The sequence below is a fragment of the Phasianus colchicus genome, chromosome 33, assembly GCF_987193195.1.
Source record: "Phasianus colchicus chromosome 33, bPhaCol1.hap1.1, whole genome shotgun sequence".
Lineage (NCBI taxonomy): Eukaryota > Metazoa > Chordata > Aves > Galliformes > Phasianidae > Phasianus > Phasianus colchicus.
Genome location: NC_143468.1, coordinates 617,501 through 642,331, shown reverse-complemented (window position 1 = coordinate 642,331; position 24,831 = coordinate 617,501). Strand labels below are relative to the sequence as shown.

The window sequence follows — 24,831 nt, the reverse complement described above, 5'->3', positions numbered from 1 at the left end:
GGCCGGCGCGGGGCGGACCGACGGCTTCAGCGCCGCTGTACTTCGGCTTTATTACACGCGTGGCAACGCGCTGCCGTTGTGTCATTTCTTCCCTTCGCTCCCGGCGCTGGCGAGGGTCGCGTTCTGAGCCAGCGTCAGCTCCCGTTTCAGCGCCAGCAGCTTCCCCACCTCGCCGTCGACGCGCGCTCCGTCTGCCCCGCTCGCCTTCAGTTGCCGCACGCGGTCGCCCTGGGACGGCGCCGGGTGAGGGCTGGGGGTCCGGGGGCGCGGGGGGCGCCGGGGCCGCTTCCCCACACTCACCTGCTCGGCCACTCGCGCTGTCAGCTCCCGGATGCGGCCGGGGTCGGGGGGAGCCGCGCCTGGCGCTGAGGGGGGGTCGGATTGCGCGGGGAGGTTGGGGGGTTTTGCCTGAGGAAGGGGAGAGAGAAAGATGTGTCTGCGTTGTGGGCTGCGTGGTGGATGGGGGCTGCTGGGGGGAGTTGGGCTGGAGAAGCAGTGAAAAAGAAGGGAAACGGAAGAGGCAGAAGGGAACTATGGGGGGTCTGGGGCTGGGGAAGGAAGGGTGGGAAAAAGGAGAACCAGAGGCGGCAGATGCCACGGCAGAGGAGCACTGCTGGGGAAGGAGGAGAAACAAAAGAGACGGGGACAAAGAGGTGCAACGGCAGGGGGATGAAGAAGCACCAAGGTGGATGAATGAATGCAACCGGGGGGCTCGGGGCTGGAAGGGTGGGAAGGAGGACCAGGAGAGGCTGAGGGAGGAGGAGGTGCCTCAATGCAGAGCAGCACAACTGGGGGCCTTCGGGCTGGGGAAGAAGGATGGGGTAAGAAACGGGAGAATCAGAGGGATGAAGAGGTGTGGGAAGGTGCTGGGGGGCTGGAAGGGGAAACACGAGAGGCAAAGGGAGGAGGGGGTGCCATGGGCGAGCAGCCCCCACTCACCTGCCCCCCCCCGAAGCGCTTGCGGAGGGCGTCGATGCGCTCACTCTCCAGCTTCTGGAAGAGCGGACTCACCTGGGGCCGATGAGAAGCAGGCTGAGCACCGTGAGCCCCCCACCCCCCCGCCCCCCGTGCCGCCCCCATACCGTGCCCACGCGGTGGCCGGGGGGCAGCGTGCAGGTGAAGATGTGGCTGAGCACCGCGCACTCCGGGGGCAGGCAGAGCTGTGCCTGGATGGCCGCGCCGACGGCCGGCATGTAGGGCTGCACCAAGACGGCCAGCAGCGCCGCCACGTTCACCGCCACGCCGGTCACGGTGCCGGCTCGCTGCCTGCCGGACTCGAGGCTCGTATGGACGCCGAGTCCCGGCCCAACATCCCCCCCACGTGCACTCCCTCCTCCCCCCCCCTTTACCTGTCCTCCTCGCTGCCCTTGATGCGCTTCCAGGGCTCGTTCACCTGGATGTATTGGTTGCCGTGGCGGGAGATGTTGAGGACGCAGCGCAGAGCGTCACGGATGCTGGGGGGGGGACAGACGGATGGATGGACAGACAGAGGGGGTCAACGGTTGCTGGGGGCGCGTCCACCCCCCCATCCTGCGCCCAGCCCCGCAGCCACACACCGGACCCTCTCCAGCAGCCGGTGGTACTGCCGCAGCTCCGCGGTGACGCGAGCCAGGAGCCGGTGGTCATCCGGCGTCAGCGCCATGGGGGGCACCGCGCCGCCAAAGAACTTGCAGACAAACATCCCGGCTCTGCGGACACAGGGACGGACGGACGGGTGTGAGAGCAGCACGGGGACAGACGCTCAGCCCCCCCGCTGCCTCCCACCTGTTGATGAAGTTGCCCAGGTTGTTCAGCAGCTCCGAGTTGTTCTTCAGCATGAGGTCGCCCCAGGAGAAGGCGCTGTCCTGGCCCTCAGGCCGCACATACAGCAGGTAGAAGCGCCAGACGTCAGCTGCGATGCCCGTGTCCTTGGCCATGTCCCCAAACACCCCCACGCCGCGGCTCTTGGAGAACTTCCCGTCCTCGTAGTTCAGGTACTCTGTGGGGGGAGGCAGGGAACGGCCTCACAGAGTGGTCACAGCCCCACAGAGTGGTCACAGCCCCTGGTTATCGTCCCACAGCGCAGTCACGTCCCACAGAGTGGGCACAACAACCACAGAGTGAGCACAGCCCCATGGAACCACCACAGCCCCGCAGTGTCCCCCCATGAAGCAGTCACAGCAACCACAGAGCAGTCACGACCCTACAGAACCATTATGGAGCCACAGAGCCATCACAGCCCCATAGTGCTCATGAGCCCTGGTCACAGCCCCACAGTGCACTCACAGCTCCTGCTCATGGCCCCATACAGTGGTCACAGCCCCACAGAATGATCCCAGCCCCGCACCAGACACGAGAAGCCCCCGAGCTCCCCCCCAGGCCCCTGACCCCCCAGCACCTGTGGCGATGAGGTGGTTCACCAGTGTATAGTTGTCATCGGCGCCCAGCAGCGAGCAGGGGAACACAACACTGTGGAAGGGCACGTTGTCCTTGGCCATGAAGTTGTACAGCTCCACCTGAGAGGGACGCGGTGTCAGCAAAGCCCCCACCCCTCACCCAAGCCCCCATCCCCCCACCCCCCACCTGCTGTGGGTTCTTCCACCAGCGCTCCCAGTGCTCCGTGTAGTTGGCGGTGATGGACAGGTACCCGATGGGAGCGTCGAACCACACGTAGAACACCTGCATGGGGATGGGGGGGGAAGACATGCTCAGCGCACCCCATGGACGGACCGGGACCGGAGCCCACGGCCAAGCTGCCTGCCGGCACCCGCCTTGCCCTGGCAGCACCCGCCTTGTCCCGGAAGCCATCCAGAGGCACAGGTGTGCCCCACTGCAGGTCCCGTGTGATGCAGCGCGGCCGCAGCCCGTCACGGATCCAGGAGCGCGTGATGTAGCGGGCGTTGGCCGTCCAGTTCCCCGTAGCCCAGCAGTTCTCCAGCCACGGCTGCAGCCGCTCCTCCAGCTGCAGCAGCACGCAGAAATCAGCAAAGCGCAGGGGGCAGCTCTGCCCCCTCAGCCCCCGGGGGGAGGGGGAAACACCCACCTTGGGGAGGTCGAGGAAGAGATGCCGGGTGGGCTGCACCGCAGGGCTGCCACCGCACAGCTTGCAGCGAGGAGTCTGCCAGAGGAGAAGCGCGGTTCAGACACCACCCTGCACCACAGCAGACTGCGGGCAGAGCAGGAGAGCCCCGCTCCCCTTCGGCTCCCCTTCGGCTCCCTTCCAGCTCACCTTCAGCTCCACGGCGTTGATGAGCTTGCCGCACTTATCACACTGATCGCCGCGCGCCTCCTGGTAGGCGCAGAAGGGACAGATGCCCTCCACAAAGCGGTCGGCCAGGAAGCGCTGGCAGCCGGCGCAGTGCAGCTGCTGCACCGTGTCCTGCAGCACGAAGCCACGGGCCTGCAGGCGCTGGAAGATGTCCTGTGAAATGCTGCGGGACGGCAGGACAGAGTGAGGTGGCGGCAGTGGGGAGCTGAGAGCCCCGGGCTGTTCCCCCCCACCCAGAAATGCTGAGCAACGAGAGGAAGGAGCGAGGTGGTGGCAGACGGGCTGCTTGTGAGCCCCCCCACAGAAGATCTTATAGGAGAAGAAAGAAGGGAGCAAAAGCAGCAGCAATCTCACTGTGCCAGAAAGCCCTGGGTGCATTCCCCCCCCCGAAAGTCCTGCACGAGAAGAGAAACAAGGCAGCAGCAATCAGGGGGTGCTGGAGAGTCCCTTCCCCCTCTTCCTGGGAAATGCTGTGGGAAAAAAGGAACGAGACGGAGGCAGCCTGAGAGCCCTCCCACAGAAAGTCCTACCGGAGGACAGAAAAAGGAGCGAAGCAGTGGGAACGTGGCACCACCTGAGAGCTCCAAGCTGCCCCCCTACCCCCAAGAAAACCCTGCGGGAGGAGAGAAAAAGGAACGAGGTGGCAGCAGTCGGGGCTGCTGGGGAGCCACCCCCCAGAAAATCCAGTGGGGAAAAAGTGAAAGGAGTGGAACGACCGCAACCCAGCAGCGCCAGACAGCACCAGGCTGTCCCCACCAGCAGGAGAAAAGAGAAAGGAGCGAGGCGGCGGCCATCAGGGGGCAGCAATTCGGGAGCCGCCCCCTCCCGAAAAATCCTACGGGCGGAGTGAGGGGACGAGGAGGGGGCGGCGACGAGGAGCCGCGGGCTGCCCCCCCCCCCCCTCGGCGCGCCACGCGGAGCTGCTCACGCGGTTTGCTGCGGCGTGGTGGTGCGGCCGAAGCAGTCGAAGGAGATGTCGAACCAGCGGTAGATGTCGGCGTGCACGGCGTGGTATTTGTCACAGATCTGCCGCGGCGTCAGCCCCTCCTCCACCGCCTTGGTCTCGGTGGCCGTGCCGTACTCGTCGGTGCCGCACACGTACAGCGTGTTCCAGTTCCGCAGCCGGCTGTACCTGCGGGCGGATGCGGGTCGGCACGGCGCCGGGCGCCGCCCGCCAGCCCCACCGCGAAGCCCCTCACCTGGCAAAGGCGTCGGCGCTGAGGACGCAGCCGATGATGTTGCCCAGGTGGGGCACGTTGTTGACGTAGGGCAGGGCGCTGGTGATCAGCACGTTCCTCATCCCCTCCACCGGCAACCTGCGCCACACGGAGCCTTCAGACCGCGCTGCGGGTCACGCCGGGGGGGCACCCAGCACTGCTTCAGCAGCCGGACCTCTTCCACGATCCAGTGACCCGTGTGGTAGACGGGGGAAAGGCTGCTGATGTAGTCTGTCTACCTAGACTTCAGCAAGGCCTCTGGCACTGTCTCACACGCTATTCTCCTGCTCGGACTGCTTGGACACTCTTGGCTGGGTAAGGAACTGGCTGGAGGAGTGGTACCCAGAGAGTGGTGAACGGAGCTAAATCCAACCCCGTGCCACCAGTGCCGTTCCCCTGGGCTCGGTGCTGGGGCCTGTCCTCCTCAAGACCTTTCCTGAGGACCTGGATGAGGGCGCTGAGTGCACCCTTGGGAAGTTTGTGGGTGACACCAAGCTGGCTGGAAGCGTGGATCTGCCTGGGGGTAGCGAGGCCCTGCAGAGGGATCTGGACAGGCTGGAGAGCTGGGCTGAAGCCAATGGGATTAGGTTCACCAAGGCCAAAGGCCGGGTCCTGCGCTTTGGCTGCAACAACCCCAGGCAGTGCTACAGACTTGGGGCGGAGTGGCTGGAAGATGCGTAGAGGAAATGGAGCTGGGGGTGTTGATTGGTGCTCAGCTGAACATGAGCCAGCACTGTGGCCAAGAGGGCCAATGGCATCCTGGCCTGCATCAGGAATGGCCTTGCCAGCAGGAGCAGGGCAGTGATTGTCCCCCTGTACTCAGCTCTGGCGAAGCCACACCTCAAGTGCTGTGTCCAGTTCTGGGCCCCTCACTGCCAGAAAGACATTGAGGCCCTGGAGCGGGTTCAAAGAAGGGCAACAAAGCTGATGAGGGATCTGGAGCACAAATCTTATGAAGAGCAGCTGAAGAGCTGGGATTGTTCAGTGTGGAGAAGAGGAGGCTCAGGGGAGACCTTACTACTCTCTATAACTACCTGAAGGGAGGTTGTAGTGAGCTGCGGATCAGTCTTTTCTCTTGTGTGACTGGTGATAGGACTACAGGGAATGGCTTCAAGACGCGCCAGGGGAGATTTAGGCTGGACGTCAGGAAATACTACTGCTCCAAAAGAGTGGTCAGGCACTGCAATGGGCTCCCAGGGAGGTGGTGGAGTCACCGACCCCAGAGGTTTGGATTTTGTGCTGAGGGACGTGGTTTAGTGAGAACTACTGGTGATTGGTGATGGTTGAATCTCGTAGGTCTTTTCCAGCCTTGGTGATTCTGTGGGTCCCACCCGCCCCCAGCCCCACAATGGCACTCACACGGGTTTTGGAGGCCGCCAGGGTTTGGGCAGTGCAGCAGCACCGCGATTCCAGGCATCCACAGCTGCCGCCACGTCCTCCTCCGTCAGCGCCCGCTCTGACACGTCGTCCTCCTGCAGGGGGGAAGGCGGAGCGCTGGAGGGGGGCTGGAGGGGGGGGTGCGCACAGTGCTCCCGCCCCAGCCCACACCTCACAGCCCGCGGCCGTGCCCGGCAGTGGGCGCGGCGGGGGCAGCTTCTGCAGGCAGGCCGTGAATTCCTGCAGGCGCTGCGGCAGCAGCACGGTGTCAGCAGCACTCCTGCACGCCTCCGAGCGCGTCATGCTCCGGAACCAGCTCTGCAGCGGCTCAGCTGTCAGGGAAAGGAGCACACAGAGCGGCACGATGGCAACCCAGAGACACCCAGTTCACCCCCTCCCCCATAAAATCCTGTAAAAGAGGGAAAGCGGGACCTGCAATCCCACAGCCCCGCGGCTCCCAGCCCAGCAGCCCTCCAGGATGCCGGGGAGCGCAGAGAGGAGCGGCCTCACGCAGCTCTTACCCACAGGCACGGCTTCATCTCGCAGCACAGGGAACAGCGTGCCCCACACCACCACGTCCGCCACCGACTCGGCGTCCTGCGGCACCAAGGAGCGGAGCTGTGCCCCGAGGCAGCCGCGGCCCCGCGCTGCAGCCCCCACGAAGCACGGGAACGGCCCCGCTCACCCCGGCCAGGTACGCCGTGCCTCTCCCAGCCAAGCTCCTCTCGATGTGGCCCAGCGCTCCTCCCAGTGCCGCCGCCGCCTCCGCGCCCGTCCTGCCGTGCACCAGGCGGGCGTACAGGGCCGCTAGAGCGGCGGGCTGCGGGCAGACGGGGGGTCACAGCCGAGTCGCACAGCGGCCACCGCCCCGCCCCGCCGCCCGGCCCCCACCTGCAGCTCGGTGGCCTCCCATTCCAGCCATTGGGCGGTCAGGTCGGTGGGCTGCTGGCCGCGCCGCAGGAAGAAATACCTGCGGGACAGAGGGACGGGGAGAGGGACGGCGGGGCTGCAGGGGAGGGCGGGCGGGCGGGCGGACGGACGGGCGGGCGGCCGGCCCCGCACTCACTGGCAGATGGCGTTGGGGGAGAAGAGCACCGCGCCGCTCTCCAGCTGCAGGGCGGGGGCCCACGGGGGGCACAGCGGGGACGGCGGCGGCTCTGCGGGACGGGGAGCCCGTCGGGGGAGGGGGACCGCGGAGGCCCAGCGGGCCGGGGAAGAGCCTCGCCGCCTCCCACCCCCAACGCGGCCCCGGGGGAAGGCCTCACCTCCGGGCTCGGCCCAGCAGAGCTGTACCGGAGCCGCGGCGCTTCGAGCGGCCGCCACCACCTTCAGCGCCGCCGGGCTGCCGGTCGCCACCCGCAGCCGCATGGCCGCGCGATGATGAAACCGGAAGCGGGCGGCTGGGGCGGCACGCGAGTTCTCGCGAGACGAGCCGCCGACGGGAGCTCGGCTGGCGGAGCTCTCGCGAGATGAGCTCTTCGCAGCTCTCGCTGCCGGCGTTGCCATGGTCACCACACGGGTGTGACGTCATAGGAATGCGCCGCGCTGTGCGGCCGTCCGCGCCGGGGTGGGGATGTGGGGTGGGGATGTGGGGGGGTGGGGGTACGGGGGTGGGGGGTTGTAGGGGGGAACGGGGGTGTGATGGGGGCAAGGGGGGGTACGGGGATGTGGGAATGGAATGTTGTTTCTGCTTTGATATTAAAAAGGAGCAATCGGTGTGAAGGAGCAGAACGTCGTGCATTTGTGTTCTGTAACTTGTCCTTAGAAAGAGTTGATCTAAGAAGTAAAATACTGCATGTGTTAGTGGCACGTTTTAGAAACATTATTACTGAGTTGTGTGATTAATTCTTTCTTGCAAAACTGGAATAGTTGTCAAATGTTCCAAACAACGCGAGTACAGCCTGCTAAGGATTGGAAAACATTGCACAGCTGTGCTGTGAGGATTAGAAAACATTGCACAGCTGTGCTGTGAGGATTAGAAAACATTGCACAGCTGTGCTGTGAGGATAAGGAACTCCCAGCAAAAGACAGACAGGTTTACAAACAGAAGTCGGGGCCTCTCACAAGGCCGGGCTGACTCAGCCCGTGAGCTGGCAGTGGAGGCAGCACAGGATGCTGCCTGCCTCCGTCCCAGGCTGATCCTTGTGGAAAGGAGAAGCGGGTATCTGCAAAATAACGATCAGGTGTGGAATAAGGGAATTCACTGCAGATTGACGCTTATGCAGCGAAAATTTGTGTTTGTCCGGTGTTTCCATGTTCAGTGAAGCGTTGAGAAGATTGTGGACCTGCAGCACTCAGCCAGTGAAGAACCGGGGCGGTAAGAGAGAAGCGCCGGGGAACTGGGAATGAACGAGGTAGCGCTGTTTTCTGCGTGCTCTCCTGCTTGCGGGACGCCGCCACTGCAATCGCGAATCAAACCTGCTTTATCAGAGACACCGTCCTCGAAAATTCTTTGGATATTTCCTACAGGGGTACGGAGACACCGCGGGTGGAGGGAATGGGGGCTTTCTGACCCCCCCCCCCCCCACGGTTCTGTGACCTTCCAGGACTTTCCCTTCCCAGAAGCGGGGAGGGAGCGGGAAAGGGAAGAAGAATGAGAAAAAAAGAGTGGGAATGGGGGGGGGGGGCAAACGGAGGGGAGAGGGGAGGGGAAAGGAGAGGGGGGAGAAGAGAAAACGCGTTGGGGAAGGGATAAGAGGTTTGGAAAAGGGGAAATGCAGGGGGGAGAAAAAGGGCAAGGGAGAGAATGGGAAAGGAGAAGGAATGGGGGCGGAGGAGGAGGGGAAAAGGAAAGGGGAGGGCAGAGAAAAAGGGAAGAGGAGAGAAAAAGGGGGGAAGGGAGGAGGAAGAAAAGGGGAAAGGGATGGGAAGAGAAGTGAGGGGGAATTGGGGAAGGGGCGGAGGGAGGCGGGGCTGGGAAGGGGGAGGTCGGCTTCCCTCCGACCCGCCGCTCTCCTGGGCCGGGGGCGCCTCCGCGCTGCTCGGCTCCTTTCTGTGCTCGGCTGGGTCAGGTTGGGGCGCGGCGTGGGGAAAGGAGATGAGGGACGGCGCGAAGGACGCGGCCCCGACGGCGGCTCCCGCACCGCGCCAGGCCCGGGCTGCAGCGCGGCCGTCAGTCCGTCCGTCCGTCCGTCCGTCCCTGCTCTGCTGCTCCCCGCGGCGCCGCGTTTCGTCCCGTTCCGTCGCGTTTCCAACGGCCCCGCGGTGCTTTTCACACTCGGAGCTGCGCGCCGCCCCCCGACGTCTCTCAGCTTTTGCTGGCGGACCCGGAGCGCGGCGGGGCTCCGCTCCGATGCGGCGCCCTTCCGCTGAGTTCCAACCTCCCGCTCCGCCTCGGCTCGCCAAGCTGCATTCAGTTCTGGCGTTTATCAACAAACACGAGTTGGGGTTAAAAATTTGAATTAAAGCTGTTTTGTAATGAGAAAAACCCGAAGTTATTGACTTCATTTTTGTGTGCGATTTCCATGAGCCAAAGGCGCCGCTGCCCCCCGGCACGACTCGCACCGCTGCACACAGATGAGCGAACGCCCCAACGGCGCCGTCAGACTTCAGCGTTTCAGTGACGGCTGAAAGGCTGCGCTGCCTCCTTCGTTCTAACGGCCGGCATCTCCTCACGCGTCCCCGTGTCCCCACGTCCCCCACCCCTGCGTCCCTTTCCTCACATCTGCCCCACACTCCTGCAGTCCTGCCCCCCAACCCCCCCCCTCATTCACATTTCCCCAAACCTGCATTTTTTATTCTGCCCAAATCTGCATTTTTTTGCCCCAAACTCATTTTCCCGTGGCCCAGTGTCGTATTCAGGACCCGAAGCCCCATAGGGCCAGCCCCAAATTCCCTATTTCTGAACCCCAGATGTCACTGTTTCATCCCACAGATGTGATGGATCCGCTCCCCCCTTTCAGGTGGCACCAAATTCTCCTCTCTGGGTCCCAATGCCTGATCCGAACTGAGCCCAACGGCCGCTATGGGCGGATGGGGGGCACTGTGGGGATCTGTGGGGCAGTGCAGGGAGCTGTGGGGCCGCATGGGGTGCAATGGGGCACAGTGCCTCCCCCCGGCGCGGTCCCTTTAAGGCTCCCCTCCCCCCGCTGGCGCTGTGCCCCCCCCCACAGATGTCCCCGGTTGTCACCGCGATGGCAGCGCCGTGAGTGGCCCCGACCCTCCACTGCCCCTCCCGTCCTCCCCAGCCCCACAACCACCCCCACCACCCCCACACGTCCCCGTAAACCCCAATGTTCCCCCCGTAACCGCACTGTGCCCCCTCTGCCCCGAGCCCCCATAACCCCCCCTGGACTCCCCCGAAACCTTTTATTGCCCCCCGCCCCAGAAACCCACAGAGCCCCACTCCGTATAGGGGGGTTGGGGAGGGTGTGTGGGGTCGGGGGCTATGGGGGGGTTGAGAAGGGGGTTATGGGGTTGGGGGGACAGTATGGGCTTGGGGGTTAATGGGGGGTTGAGGAGAAGGTTATGGGGTTTGAGGTTATGGGGAGGTTGGGGGGGTCATATGGGGTTGGGGGCTTTGGGGGTTATAAGGTTATGGGCTTGGGGGCTATAAGGGGGCTGGGTTTATGGGGAGGTTGGGGGGACAGTATGGGGTTGGGGTTATGGGACGCGGGGTTATCAGGGTGCTGTGATGTTATGGGGTTGTGACCCCATAGTCCCTCCACGACCCCCCTCCCCATAACCCCCTCCCATAACCTCAAAGTCCCCAGTGCTTCCGACTCCATAACCCCCCCACACCCCATAATCCCATATGGCCTGCCCATAACCCCGCAGCCCCCCGCCCCCCAACCCCTTTGTGCCCCTCCATCCCATAACCCGAGCCCCTCGATCCCCCCCCCCGTAGCTCCCATAGCCCCCCCCACTCCACAGCCCCATAACCTCCCATGACTCCCAACCCCATAACTCCCCCACCCCACAAACTCATAATCCTATAGCTCCCCTGATTCCCCCCCGCCCCAAAACCCCCACTGTTGACACCTCATAATCCCCCCCACCTCGTAACCCCTAGATGCCTTCCCCATCCCACAACTCCCCACTCCATAACCTCATAATCCCATAATCCCCCATAACCCCATAGTCCCAATGCCAACCCCAACCCCATAACCCCCCACCCCATAACCCCTACTATGCCCCCCATAATCCCTCCACCCCATAACCTGTGTCCCCCTATCAACCTCCCATAATCCTCCACCCCATAACCCCCCAATGTTCCTCCCCATAGCCCCCAGTGCCCTCCCACCTCGTAACCCCACTGTGCCACCCCATAACCTCCCAATGGCCCCTGACCCCACACAACTCCATAACCCCATGATCCCCCCGCCCAGAACCCCACTGTGCCCCCACCCCATAACACCCCACTGTCCCCCACATAACCCCATAACATCGAAGCACCCCCTGATGTGAAATAGCCCATAATCCCCAACCCCGTACTGTGCCCCCCAACCCCCCCATGACCCCAAACCTTATAACCCCCCCAGTCCCCCATAATCCCCAACCCCATAACCCCAAAAACCTCCAACCCCATATGTCCCCCCCCAACCTCCCCATAACCCCGTCCTCAACCCCCCTATAACCCCCCAACCCCATATTGTCCCCCCCAGCCCCCTCATAATCCCAACCCCATAACACCCCCCAACCCTCATAGCTCCCAACCCTATACAGTCCCTTCCAACCTCCTCATGGCCCCCAACCCCATAACCCCCTCCTCAACCCCCTTAACCCCAAACCCCACAACCCCCGACCGCATACTGTCCCTCCCACCCCCCCCATAACCCCAAACCCCATACTGTCCCCCCCAACCTCTTCATAACCTCCAACCCCATAACCCCCTCCTCAACCCACCCTTAACCCCCAACCTCAAAACCCCCAACCCCATAACTCCCCTGCAAACTCCCTATAACCCCTAATCCTATACTGTGCCCCCCAACCCCCCCAGAACCCCAAGCCCCATAACCCCGCCTTTAGCCCCCCAAAACCCCCAACCCCATAGTGTACCCCCCAACCCCCCATAGCCCCCAACCCCCAGCCCCATAATCCCCCCCCAACGCCCCGATAGCTCCCAACCCCGTACTGTTCCCCCAACCCCCCATAACCCCCAACCCCATAACCCCCATAACCCCCAACCCCATACTGTCCCCCCAACCCCTCATAGCCCCCAACCCCCAACCCCCAACCCCATAACCCCCCCAACCCCATACTGTCCCCCTCAACCCCCCATAACCCCAAACCTCATAGCCCCCCCATAACTCCCAACCCCATAACCCCCATAACCCCCAACCCCATACTGTCCCCCCCAGCCCCCCATAACCCCCAACCCCATAACCCCCCCAACCCCCAACCCCATAACGCCCCCAATCGCCCCCATCGCCCCCAACCCCATAACCCCCCAACCCCATAACGGCCCCATCGCCCCCAACCCCCTGCTGCCCCCCGACCCGCGCCGCCCCCGCAGCCCCCCGGATCGCTACGAGGCGGCGATGCTGCTGGCGGCCGCCGGGGACGCGCTGGGTTTCCGCGCGGGGCGCTGGGAATATTGCACCGCGGGAGCGCGCATCCACCAGGAGCTGCGGGAGCTGGGCGGGCTGAGCCGCATCGAGCTGCGCCTCCCCGACTGGCCGCTGAGCGACGACACCGTGCTGCATCTCGCGACAGCCGAGGGGCTGAGCAGCGGTGAGAGCTGCTGGGGGGCTGAGCGTCGCTGTGGGGCTCAGAGCACCGGTGTGGGGCTGCGAGCATCGCTGTGGGGCTGAGAGCATCGCTGTGGGGCTCAGCATTGCTGTGGGGCACAGAGCATCGCTGTGGGGCACAGAGCATCAGTGTGGGGCTGAGAGCATCCGTGTGGGGCACAGCATTGCTGTGGGGCTGAGAGCATCGCTGTGGGGCTGCGAGCATCACTGCGGGGCACAGAGCACCGCTGTGGGGCACAGAGCATCGGTGTGGGGCACAGAGCATCACTGTGGGGCTGCGAGCATCACTGCGGGGCACAGAGCACCGCTGTGGGGCACAGAGCATCGGTGTGGGGCACAGAGCATCACTGTGGGGCTGAGAGCATCGCTGTGGGGCTGAGAGCATCGCTGTGGGGCAGGGCTGGGCGGCAGCACAGACCCATAAGTAGGAGGGAAGCCGTGGGGACTCATCGGGCCTCAGACCCATAAGTGTGAGGTGGGGCTGGAGGAAAAAGGGAACCCACAGATGGCAGTGGCTCGGGGAGCGAGGAGCCGGGGGGCAGAGCCAGATGCGTGGGGCGGTGCTGGGGGCGTCGCTTCGGGCCCCTGCCCCACACTTGTGGGTCTGAGCGGCGCTGCCCCACAGGGCTGGAGGGCGAAGCGCTGCTGCAGGAGTTGGCGCGGCGCTACGTGGCAGCCATGGAGGACATGGAGGGCCGCAAACCAGGGCCCAGCAGCATCCTGGGTACGTGTGGGGCGGAGCTGCGGGGTGAAGCTGTGGGGACGAGCTGTGGGTCAGCGCCCCCCGCCCCGCCCCGCCCCGCTCTGCCCCACAGGAACGTCGCAGCTGCGTCCCGGGGAGCCCCACGGCTACCGCATCCCCTTCAACCCCACCGGCACCGGCTGTGGGGCGGCCATGCGCAGCCTGGCCATAGGGCTGAGGTCGGGGTGTGCGATGGGGCGGAGGGGGGCTGTGGGGTGGGACGTGGGGTGGGATGTGGGGGCAGTGAGGGCAGTGGGGACTTTGGGGTGTGGTATTATGGGATGGCGTGGGATGTGGGGTGCTATGGAATGAGGGGCATTATGGGATATTATGGGATGCTGCAGGATGTGATGGGGGAATATGGGGCACGACGGGATGCCAGGGGATGCGATGGGGAATTGTGGGATACAGGCGGCGGCAAGCGGGAAATTACGGGCTGTGGGGCATCACTGCATGGGGGGCGGGATGGGGTGTGGGGTATTATGGGATGTGGGGTATTATGGGATGCAATGGGATGGGATGCGGGGTATTATGGGATGCGATGGGATGTGGGGTATTATGGGATGCGGGGTATTATGGGATGCGGGGTATTATGGGCTGCCCCCAGGTACCCGCGCCCAGAGGAGCTGCCGACGCTGATCCGGGTGAGCATTGAGAGCGGGCGCATGACCCACCACCACCCCACAGGTGGGTGCCGTGGGGCGGAGGGGGGGGATGCCATCAAACGGGGCCGGCGCTCACCCCGCCCCCCGCCCCCCGCAGGGTACCTGGGCGCGCTGGCCGTGGCGCTGTTTGGGGCGCTGGGGGTCCGCGGGGAGCCCCCCGAGGTGTGGGGCGCCGAGCTGCTGCGCGTCCTGCCCCACGCGTGGGATTACGTGAAGGGCGAAGGGCTGAACGTGGAGGAAAACGCCGCCGCGTGGGACTTCTTTGGGGACAGCTGGCGCCGGTGAGGGGCGGCGGGGGGGGGCGTCGGGAGCGATCGGGGCACGGGGGCGTTGGGGACATAGGGGCAGGGGGGGCAGAGCCCGTCCCCATCGCCCACACCTATCGGGACAGCGGTGCTCCCGGTGCCACCCGCGCCAAATCCCCGAAGCCCGACCCCAAATCCCCAGCGTGTCCTACTGCTCACCACGTCCCGATTGACGCCCCTGCCACCTCTGTCCCCGGCGTCCCCATTCCCTCTGTTCTCCCCAAATGCCTCCATTGCCCCCATTGCCTCAATTTCCCCCAATGCCTCCATTGCCTCAGTTTCCCCTAATGTCCCCGTTACTCCAAATGCCCCCATTGCCTCCACTGCCTCAATTTCCTCAAATGCCCCCGTTTCCCCCAACGTCGCCATTGCCCCCAGTGCCCCCAATGCCCCCACTGTCCCCATTCCCTCCGCCGCCCAGTGTCCCCATTGCCCACTTCTTCCCGCCGTGCCCCGCAGGTACCTGGACTCGCGGGGGCTCCTGGAGGGCGGCGGCCCCCCCCGCGTGCCCGCCCTGCCGACCCCGGAGGAGCGGGACGCCGAATACTCGCGCTGGGCGCTGGGCGGCTGGGCGGGACGCAGCGGGCACGACGCGCCCATGGTGGCCCTGGAGGCGCTGCTGGCGGCCGGGAGCAGCTGGGAGGAGCTGTGCGGCCGCGCGGCGCTGCACGGCGGGGACAGCGACTCCACCGGCACCATCGCCGCCGGCTGCTGGGCGCTGCGCTGGGGGCTGCGCGGCGTCCCGCCCGGGATGCATCGCGACATCGAGTATCGCCAGCGCCTCTGCGACGCCGCGCAGCGCCTCCACGCGCTGGCCTGGGGGCGCTGAGGGCGGCGTCGGGCGCCGAGCGGCTCCTGGGGGCCGCGCTCACAGCTCCGCCGGGCGCTGCGCGGCTCCGGGCCGCCGTTCGCCCCGAGTTCGGGACGCGGCCTGCAGTAAAAGCGCTGCCGCCTCACGTCGTGCTGCTGGGAGTCCTCAGCGCCGCCACAGCGCCGCTGTTCTGCTGCTCGTCCGTCACAGTCCGCGTGTGGTGGCCCCATAGCGCTGCCCCATGGCACTGCCCCATAGCGCGGCCCCATAGCGCTGCCCCATAGGACTGCCCCATAGCGCTGCCCCATAGCTCTGCCCCATAGCGCTGCCCCATAGCGCTGCCCCATAGCGCTGCCCCATAGCGCGGCCCCATAGCGCTGCCCCATAGGACTGCCCCATAGCGCTGCCCCATAGGACTGCCCCATAGCGCTGCCCCATAGCGCTGCCCCATAGCGCGGCCCCATAGCACTGCCCCATAGGACTGCCCCATAGCGCTGCCCCGTAGCGCGGCCCCGTAGCGCTGCCCCATAGCACTGAACCATGGCACTGCCCCATGGCACTGCCCCATGGCACTGCCCCATAGCGCTGCCCCTTAGCACTGACCCATAGCGCTGCCTCATGTCACTGCCCCATAGCTCTGCCCCATTGCGCTGCTCCATAGCGCTGCCCCATAGCGCTGCCCCATGGCTCTGCGCCATGGCACTGCTCCACATTGTCACCCTATAGCACTGTCCCATAGCGTTGCTCCATGTCACCCTATAGCACTCTGCATTACCCCATAGCATCACCCCATAGCGTTACACCATAGAAGCACCATACAGTGCTGCATCATCGTGCTGTCCCACAGCATCACCCCAGAGTGCTGCCCCACACTGCCGTCCCATACATCACACCGCAGTGCCACCCCACAGCGTCACCCCAGAGTGCTGCACAGCAGCATCACCCCATAGCATCACAACTTAGGGCTGCCCCGTAGCATTGTCCTGCAACATCACCCCATATTGTCACTCTGTGCTGCCCCACAGTGTCATCCCAGAGTGTCACCCTGTAGGGTCACTCTTAGGGTTAGGGTTGTGGTTAGGGTTAAGATTAGGGTTGGGTTTGGGGCCGTTTTTTGGAATTGGGTTATTGTTAGGGTTAAGTTTAGGTTCAGTGTTTGCGTAAGGGATTGAGTTCGGTTCGGTGTAGGGTTATAGTTATGGTTGGGGTTAGGAAATAATAGCGTTTGGGTTAGTAAAACTTCAGGCAATCTGTAGGGTTATGGTTAGGGTTAGGGATGTGATCTGTCAGGTTTAGGGTTTGGATAACCTGAAGAATAAGAAGGAAATGCACAGGCAGTGGCATCAGGGACCGGTTCTGTGGGAGCAGCGCAAGGAAGTGGAGGGTTGGGGCCGCGGAAGCCGAAACCCGGGGTGACCCGACCTTCCCTTGGGATGCCGAGAAAAACAAGAAAGGCTTCTATGGACACCCGACCAGAAAGGGGAAATCAAGGAGGGAGCTGGGGCTGCTCAGTCTGGGGAAGCGGCGGCTGAGGGGAGACCTTACGACTCCCTTCCAGGACCTGAAAGGTGCTTGCAGTGAGAGCGGGGCGCTCTCTTCTCACTGGTGACAGGGACAAGACGCGGGGAAATGGCCTCCAGTTGCGCCCAGGTAGGTTTAGGTTGGACATCAGGAAACACCAATTTCCTAATCAGTGGTTAAACATGGCAATAGGCTCCCAGGGAGGCGGTGGAGTCGCCGTCCCTGGACGTGCTTAAGAGCCGTTTGGTCGTAGTGCTCGGAGACGTGACGTATGGCGCGTTCTTAGAGCTGGGCACCACGGCCAGGCTGCGGTGGGACTGGATGATCCTTGAGGTCCCTTCCAAGCCAAGTAATTCTATGATTCTATGAACCCCTCCGTTTCTCCCTTCCAGCCCTCCCTCCATCTTCAGACCCCCATTCCACCCCACAGAAGCCCCACCAACCCTTTTCTTCCCCCCACGACCCCCCCGCCCAGCACTGGAGTCATCAGAAGGGTCTGGAGATGTCCCAGAAGGGTCTGGTGGCGGCCGGGGTGTCCCCAGGTGGATCCCGAAAGTCCTTGGACTCAGCCAGAAGGGTCTGGAGGTGTCCCAGGGGGGTCTTGGGGGGGGACCTGGGAAGAATCTGGAAGCACCCAGTCTGGGCCCAGGAGCTCTGAGGAGACACTGGCGTGATCTGGAGATGTCCCAGTGGAGTCTGCTGTGGTTCAGGGAGTCCTCACGTGGGTCTGCGTGGTCCCGGAGTCATCCAGAAGGACCTGGGGATGTCCCAGAGAGCTCTTGTAGGTGCAGGGGCTCCTCACGTTGATCCAGGGGGTGCTTGGATTAATCCAGAAGGGGCTGGAGATGTCCCAGAAGGATCCTGCAGGGTCCAGGTGAGTTTCCAGGTAGGTCTGGGGTATCCTTGGATTCATTGAGAAGGCTCTGGGGATGTCCCAGAGAGGACTTGTTGGGTCTAGGCAGTCCTGAGGTGGGTTCAAAGGGTCCTGTTGTCTTCCGGAAGGGTCTGAGATGAGCCAGAGGGCTTTGGGTGACCAGAGCTCTCAAATGGGAATTCTGAGGACAGCCGCACACGGGACACGTCCTCGCTCTACCACTGTGTTGGTTTAGTGGTCTTTTTTTTCCAACTTCCCTTCGGAAATGGACGGTTCCTGCCAAATCCGTGCAAAGCCCCACCGAAACAAGGCCCCCCAAGCACACATCTCTGTCCAGCTTCTGCACCAGAACCTGCAGTGACATCTCCGGCAGCTTGCTCCTCCAAGGAAGAACCCAGCAGTTCTTCCTTACAGGCTCTGCGCTCAGTGGGTGGGACGTGAGAAGGGCGCAGCCCGGGCCAGGCCTTGAATAAGGAGCTCCACTGACCGCTGGCACGTGTTCCGTAGTCCCCCAGGCCCCGCAGAGCGGCGCTGGACGCACGGAGCGGCACGGCGGGGCGCAGGGGATGCGCCGCCTGTCCGGCGTGGCGTCCGACACCCACGAGCTGCAGTAAGGCTGCTGCGCCCGGCTGTCAGCAGGGGCGGGATGGGGCGCCGTGTGCTGGGCGTTCGGAGGCCCGCGCTCGGGCAGCTCAGTGCGGGCAGCTCAGTGCGGGCAGCTCAGTGCGGGCAGCGTGCGCTCGGCAGCGCCGTGCCGGGCTTGTCGCCGTTCCGCAGAACACGGGGCGCTCAGTGGACCTGCTGGGCCAGGAGGTTCTCCTTCGGGACGGAGCGCTGGAAGGCTGTGGGACTGCGGTGTCACGGCTGTCGGCTCTCATTCCGGTCCTGTGTGGGGTCATGGGGTGATGCGGGGCTGTAGGGTGGGCGACAGCGGGATATGGGGCTAGGAGGCTCTCCCTTCCTTTCCCCTTCCTTTCCCACCGGCCGCCCTGCCGCGCGCAGGCGGAGCTCTCTGTAGCGGACGGATCCGGATCGGCCCAAGGAGTGACGGGGTGCGCGTGGAGAGCGGAACGGTGAGCTCCCCCCGGGGTGGGCAGAGGGGGAAAGGAGGGACAAAGACCCCGCGCCACGGGGTTTGCGCCCTCGCCCTTTCCTGGCAGTGATGCGCCGGCGAATGGCTCAGCTTCCAGGTGCGCCCCGCTGCCCTCTGGCGTGCGGCTGAGTTCTGCGCGGAGGTGAAGGGCAGCAGCACCTGCGGGAAGAGGAGCCGCGGCTCCGGCCTGCGGCCCCCCGGATCAGCCCAGAAGATTTTTGGGGTGGTGGGGATGGGGATGAACAGCCCTCCTTGGTGCGGCCCCGCGAGCACAGCTTACCTGGAAGATGCTTTGCAGCTCTCTTCGATGCTGGCAGTGGGGCGGACGAACATCAACGTGTGCAGCATCTCATCCAGAGCCCTGAGAGTCTGCAGGACAGACAGAGGGGGGGGGGGATGCGTGGCGAGACCCTGTCCTGCGAGGCAGGGGGGTTCCGCAGCTCCCCCGGCACCCGCCTTGGAGTAAAGGCCGGCGTCCAGGTCCTGCTCTGAAGGAAGCAGGGACGGGAGCAGACCGACCTCCGTGGGCAGCACTCCGCAGAGTGGGGGGACGGCACCAGGAGGAAGCCCCCTTCATGGGGATGTGTGGGGCAGGGGCTGTACCGAGAGCTGCTGTGGGGACGCCAGGTTGGGATCGGGGTTGGTCTCGGGCTCTCGAGCAGCCCAGTAAACACCGGTAATGAGCGGCACGGCCTCCCAGCGGCCAGGGGAGTCCCGGAGGATCTCGTAGGATCCAGAAGGAGCGCACACCCGTACGGACCGGAGGAGACCAGGATGGACTCCTGGTGGTCAGCAGAGACCCATGGGAACCATAGGAGCACAGATCAGTATGTGCCCATAAAAAACAGGAGGGACCAGCACAGCCTGGTAGCGGTCAATGCAGTCCCATAGAATCAGCAGAAACCAATGGGAGTGCACAGCGCATGCCAGGCGCTGGCCTCTCCGGCTGTGGCTTCAGGCCCCGGGCTGCTGCTGGCCCCTCGTGCCGTGGCTGGGGCTTCAGGCCCCGGGGCCTGACTGGTGGAATCAAACTGTACAGCCCAGAGTCAGGTTATAAAGCAGTATGTTTTATTCAGCATTTGGCGCCAAGCTGGGTGCAAGGGGGAGAGCTCCTCCAAGCTTGCACCCCGTAAGGAAGAAGCTTGGTACAGATACACACAGTCAGTGGAACTCACGTGCATATCCATTACATTCCTGACTTATCGACATGCGGCCCCGCCGTGAGCAGTGGGGTCTCCTTTGCACGGGAGAAGACCCCCTGTCTCTGGCAGCAGTGACCCCATCCTGACCCATTCCTTGTGTAGTGCCGCAGCAGAGTTTCCAGGTGTCCTTTTCTTATCTGACCACACATCCTGCTTACCGACATTCCTAAACAGGAGTTCATCCTTTTACTGTCCTTTCCTTACTCAGGCCAGTGCCGGCCTCTCGGGCTGTGACTTCGGGCACTGGGGCTGCCGCTGCCCCTTGGCTGTGACTTCGGGCCTCGGGGCCAATGCCAGCCTGCCTGGCCGTGGCTGCGGCTTCAGGCCCCAAAGCTGGCGCCGGGCTCTCCGGCTGTGGCTTTAGGCCCCGTGGCCGGTGCTGCTCAGGCTGGGCTGAGGCTTCGGGCCTCGTGGGCAGGGCCGCCTTCTAACTGTGGCTGTGGCTTTACGCCCCAGGGACGGCGCCGGCCTCCCGGGCTCCGGCTTTGGGCCCCTGGGTGCAGCCGGTGGCAAGAGGCTGATGGACGGGGCCCAAAGGTCTCGGCGGGCGGCTTCCATCCCGCTGGCTGCCAGTCGCTGGCGGGGCTCCGCAGGGCTGAGTTTTAGGGCCAGTTCTCTGTAATGTTCTCATAAATGCCTTGCGTGTCGGACCAGAAGGGGTTTTGAGCAAGGTTGCTGTCAGTACTGAGCTGGGAGGAGCTGTTGGCTGCACTGAGGGTGGAGAGAGAGGCCTTGCGGAGAGATCCGGGCAAATGAGAGAGCTGGGCGGGCACCAACTGCACGAAGCTTAACAAGACAGCCAGAAAAAAGTCCCTCACAGAAAGGGTTGTTAGAGACTGGCATGGGCTCCCCATGGAGGTGGTTGAGTCACCAGCCCTGACTGTGTTTAAGAACCGCCTGGACGCGGTGCTCAGGGACGTGACTTAGCGGAGGGTTGTTTGAGTTGGGCTAGGATGGCAAAGACTCGATGGTCTCTCAGGTCTTTTCCAACCTGAGCAATTCTAGGATTCTATGATTCTAAGAGCAAGTGCTGTATTCGACAGCTGGGAGAGGGCAACCCTGGCTGTTCGTACAGACGGGAGTTGAAGTCTTGTAATTCGACAGGAATCTCCCCAGCCTAAGCCAGGAGTGGATCTATACTGGGGATGTGGAGAAAGGGGTCTTGATTTTGAGAAATTGCCTGTGGAAAACTGATTTTATCATTAGATACTTGTCACTAGAAGAGCAGATGCAGCCTTTAAGATGTTTGGGAGGAAAAGCACTCGCAAAAACAACAAGCAAGTGACCAGGAATAAGCACAGCAAAAACGCTCTAGGAAACCAAATGCAAATCTATTTTCAAAAGAAGCATTAGCCTCTTGCCGTAGGAGCTGACCAAACCTCCCATTGCTTTAACTGTGGAGGCTGCTTAAGAAATTCCCTGTCGTTCAGGTCCTTCTCTACAAACTGGAAAGATATGGATTTGCTGGGTGGGCTGTTTGACGGATGAAGGACCGGCTGCAGGATGGAGTCCAGAGAGCGGTGGTCAGTGGCTCCGTGTCTGGATGGAGATTGGTGACGAGTGGTGTCTGGACGAGTGGTGCTGGGACCAATTTGAGGATGACAGTGAGTGTCAGGAGCGGTGACACACCAGAGGGATGGGATGCCATCCATAGGGACCTATGGGGCTGAGCAGATGGCCCAGGGGAACCTCATGAGGTTCAACAAATCCAAGAGCAAGGTCTTGCACCTGGGTCGAGGCAACCCCCACTACCAATACCAGCTGGGGCTGAAAGGATTGAGAGCAGCTCTGCAGAAAAAGACCTGGGGATACGGGCGGGTGGGAAACCGGACATCAGTCAGCACTGTGCCTTGCAGCCGTGAAAGCCAGCCGTATCCTGGGCTGCATGCACAGCAGCACGGCCAGCAGGGCAAGAGGTGATCCCACCCCTCTGCTCTGCTCTGGTGAGGCCTCTGCTGGAGCACTGTGTCCAGGTGTGGAGTCCTCAGCACAGGAGAGACGTGGAGGTGTTGGAGCGCGTCCAGAGGAGGGCCACAGAAATGAGCCCAGGAAGGGAACACCTCTCCTGCAAGGACAGGCTGAGAGAGCTGGGGCTGTGCAGCCTGGAGAGGAGGAGGCTGCGAGGTGACCTGATAGCAGATTTCAGCATCCGGAGGGGAGAGACAGGAAAGAATAGGGCAGACTCTAGAGCAGAGTCTGTGGGGATAGAACAAGGGGAAATGGCCTCAAGCTCAGGGAGGGCGGATTTCGTTTGGATGTAAGGAAAAAATCTTCTCCAGGGAAGGTGGTGAGGCACTGGAACGTGTTACCTAGTGTTGAGGTGGATGCCCTGTCCCTGGAGACTTTCAAGGCGAGGCTGGAGCAGGCCCTGGGCAAGGGGATGGAGCTGTGGTGGCCCTGTGCATTGCAGGGGAGTTGGGCTGGGTGGCCCTCAGAGGTCCCTTCCAACTCTAACACCCTGAGGATCTACGGAATAGGGCACTCCTGCTCGGCAGGGCGCGGGAGCGATGGAGTTAGAAGAGCGAACTTTAAGCTGTTCAATGGACTGCTGGCCGAGATCCCCTGGGATGCTGTCTTTAAAAACAAAGATGTTGGGGACAGCTGGCTATTCTTCAAGGATGCCTTCCTGAGAGCACAAGAGCTCTCCATCCCCCTGAATAAGATAGCAGGCGGAGGAGGCAGGAAACCGGCATGGCTCAGCAAGGACCTGCTGGGCAGCTGAGGGCGAAGAAAGGTGCGTACAAACTCTGGAAACAAGGGTGTGCCACCTGGGAAGAATACAGGGATGCTGTCTGGACTTGCAGATGTGGGATCAGGAAAGCCAGGGTGCAGGCAGAACTGAACTTGGCGAGGGACGTGAAAAACATTAGGAAGACTTTCTACAGGTACATTGGCCAGAAGAGACAGGCCAAAGCGAGTGTACCTCCTTTGGTAAATGTAAAAGGAGAACTGGCTTCAACGGACGGAGAGAAGGCCGAGGTACTGAATGAGTTCTTTGCCTCGGTCTTCACTGGTGGCCAGGATTCCGGGACTTCTCATGTCCCTGAGCCCTGCATCCCTACACCTCTGGGTGGGGACCAGGACGGTAAATCCCCCCTGCTGTGAGGGCAGAGCAGGTCCGAGACCGCCTCATGAGACTGAATGTGTACGAGGCTATGGGGCCGGATGGCGTGCATCCCAGGGTTCTGAAGGAGCTGGCTGAGGTGGTTGCCGAGCCGCTCTCCATCATATTTGAGAAGTCGTGGCTGTCTGGTGTGGTCCCGGATGACTGGAGGAAGGGTCACGTCACTCCCATTTACAAGAAAGGGAGCAAGGAGGACCCCGGGAACTACAGGCCGGTGAGTCTCACCTCTGTGCCTGGGAAGATCATGGAACAGATCATCCTGGATGACATGCTTGATCACATGAGGAAAGGGCGTGTGATCCGTGACAGCCAGCACGGCTTCACCAGGGGAAGTCATGCTTAACCAATCCGGTGGCCTTTTATGATGGAGTGACGGCATCGGTGGACAAGGGAAAGGCGACTGATGTCATTTACCTGGACTTGAGCAAGGTCTTTGACATGGTCCCCCACCACATCCTTATCTCCAAGTTGGAGGGATGTGGATTTGATGGGTGGACCAGTCGCGGACAGAGGGTGGTCATCACCTCCAGGTGGAGGCCGATAACGAGCGGCGTCCCCCTCCCCTCCCCAGCCGCTCCCTTACCATCCCCTCCCCACCCCTCCCGTTCCCTCCCCTCCCCTCCCCTCCCCTCCCCTCCCCTCCCCTCCCCTCCCCTCCCCAGCCACTCCCTTAACCTCCCCTGCAATCCCCTCCCCCCCTCCCCCCATCCTCTCCTCTCCTCTCCTCTCCTCTCCTCTCCTCTCCTCTCCTCTCCTCTCCTCTCCTCTCCTCTCCTCTCCTCTCCTCTCCTCTCCTCTCCTCTCCTCTCCTCTCCTCTCCTCTCCTCTCCGCCCCGCCCCTCCACGCCCCTCCACTCCCCTCCCTTCCACTGTGCTTTGCTCCCCTCCCTTCCTCTCCTCTCCCCTTCTTCTCCCCTCCTCTTCCACTCCCCTTACCAGCCCTCCCCTCCCATCCTCAGCCACTCCCCTCCCGTCTTTTCCACTCCCCTCTCCTCCCCTCCCGTCCCCTTCCCTCCCTTCCACTTCCACTCCACTCCCCTCCCCTTCCCTCCCCATCCCACCCCTCTCCTCCCCTCGGCTCCCCTCCCGTCCCCTCCTCTCTGCTACCCTTCTATTCCCCTCCCCTTGAATTCCCCACCCCTCTCTGCCCGTTCCCACCTTTGCCATACCCCCCCCTCCCCTCCCCCTCTCCTCCGCTACCCTCCCCATCGCTCCGCTCTGCTCCCCTCCCCACCCGTCTCCTCCCCTCCCCTCCCTCCACTACCTTCCCCTCCCCTCCACTCCCCTCCCATCCCCACCACTCCCCTGCACCCCCTCCCCACCCCTGCCCTCCCCTCCCCTCCCCTCTGCTCCCCTCCCCTTCAACTTCCCTCCCCTCCCTTCCCTTCCTCTCCCCTCTGCTCCCCTTCCCTCCCGTCCCCTCCCCTCCGCTCCCCTCCCCTTCCACTTCCCTTCCCGCCCCTCCCCTCCCCTCCCATCCCAAACCTTCCACTCCCCTCCCCTTCCAATCCCTTACACTCCCCTGCAGACACCTCCCTTCCCCTCCTCTCCGCTACCCTTCTGATCCCCTCCTCTCCCCCTGCCCCCCTCCCATCCCCTTTTCTCCTGTCATCTCCCCTTCCATCCCCTCCACACCCCTTCCCACCCCTTCCACTCCCGTCCCCTTCCCTTCCCTCACCTCCACTTCCACTCTAACCCCCTCCCCTCCCCCCCCCTCCCATTTCCTCCCCTCCCCTCCCTTCCCCTCTCTTCCCCTCCCCTCCCCTATCCTCCCTTCCCCGCGCCTCCCCTCCTCTCTACGGCCCTCAGCTCCCCTTCCACTTCTCTCCCCTCCCCTCCCATCCTCAACCTTTTCCTCCCCTCCCCTTCCACTCCCTCACACTCCCCACCCCACATCTCCCTTCCCCTCCTCTCCACTACCCTTCTAATCCCCTCCCCTTCCACTCCCCTCCCCTCACTAACAA

The 24,831-nt window shown here is 63.3% G+C and overlaps 2 protein-coding genes across 4 annotated transcripts; one reads left to right on the top strand and one right to left on the bottom strand.

Annotated features, from left to right (window-relative positions):
- Positions 1 to 25: 25 nt before the first annotated feature.
- Positions 26 to 7,257, bottom strand: MARS1 (methionyl-tRNA synthetase 1). 2 transcript variants are annotated; one of them, XM_031608791.2, is made up of 21 exons: positions 7,107 to 7,257; positions 6,908 to 6,998; positions 6,733 to 6,811; positions 6,527 to 6,661; positions 6,363 to 6,438; positions 6,013 to 6,173; positions 5,824 to 5,936; positions 4,447 to 4,563; positions 4,176 to 4,379; positions 3,209 to 3,410; positions 3,023 to 3,097; positions 2,771 to 2,941; positions 2,563 to 2,658; positions 2,378 to 2,495; positions 1,765 to 1,978; positions 1,557 to 1,688; positions 1,350 to 1,454; positions 1,083 to 1,266; positions 940 to 1,011; positions 301 to 408; positions 26 to 228 (listed from the first exon to the last, which is right to left on the bottom strand). In XM_031608791.2, the coding sequence occupies exons 1-21, from the start codon at positions 7,207 to 7,209 to the stop codon at positions 82 to 84; spliced, it is 2,703 nt and encodes a 900-aa protein (XP_031464651.2). In that variant the 5' UTR covers positions 7,210 to 7,257; the 3' UTR covers positions 26 to 81. The 2 variants fall into 2 exon arrangements, with proteins under 2 accessions (XP_031464651.2, XP_089984666.1); XM_090128540.1 differs by having other exon boundaries at positions 2,771 to 3,097.
- Positions 7,258 to 12,295: 5,038 nt separating this feature from the next.
- LOC116238875 (ADP-ribosylhydrolase ARH1-like) lies at positions 12,296 to 17,537 on the top strand. 2 transcript variants are annotated; one of them, XR_016460831.1, is made up of 7 exons: positions 12,321 to 12,513; positions 13,156 to 13,254; positions 13,346 to 13,451; positions 13,880 to 13,959; positions 14,035 to 14,218; positions 14,702 to 16,703; positions 16,828 to 17,537. XR_016460831.1 is itself a non-coding variant. In XM_090128542.1 (6 exons), exons 1-6 carry the CDS (start codon positions 12,321 to 12,323, stop codon positions 15,069 to 15,071), a joined length of 1,032 nt encoding a protein of 343 aa, XP_089984668.1. In that variant the 5' UTR covers positions 12,296 to 12,320; the 3' UTR covers positions 15,072 to 17,537. The 2 variants fall into 2 exon arrangements, 1 of the variants encoding a protein (XP_089984668.1); XM_090128542.1 differs by having other exon boundaries at positions 12,296 to 12,513; positions 14,702 to 17,537.
- The last annotated feature ends 7,294 nt before the right edge of the window (positions 17,538 to 24,831 follow it).

Coding starts and splice junctions, on each gene's coding strand:
- MARS1 (XM_090128540.1), bottom strand. CDS start 7,209: ATGCGGCTGCGGGTGGCGACCGGCAGCCCGGCGGCGCTGAAGGTGGTG. Junction 4,380..4,446: donor AGCGCCGACGCCTTTGCCAG/GTGAGGGGCTTC, acceptor ATCCGCCCGCAG/GTACAGCCGGCTGCGGAACT. Junction 1,267..1,349: donor AAGGGCAGCGAGGAGGACAG/GTAAAGGGGGGG, acceptor CGAGTCCGGCAG/GCAGCGAGCCGGCACCGTGA.
- LOC116238875 (XM_090128542.1), top strand. CDS start 12,321: ATGCTGCTGGCGGCCGCCGGGGACGCGCTGGGTTTCCGCGCGGGGCGC. Junction 12,514..13,155: donor AGCCGAGGGGCTGAGCAGCG/GTGAGAGCTGCT, acceptor GCTGCCCCACAG/GGCTGGAGGGCGAAGCGCTG. Junction 13,960..14,034: donor GACCCACCACCACCCCACAG/GTGGGTGCCGTG, acceptor CGCCCCCCGCAG/GGTACCTGGGCGCGCTGGCC.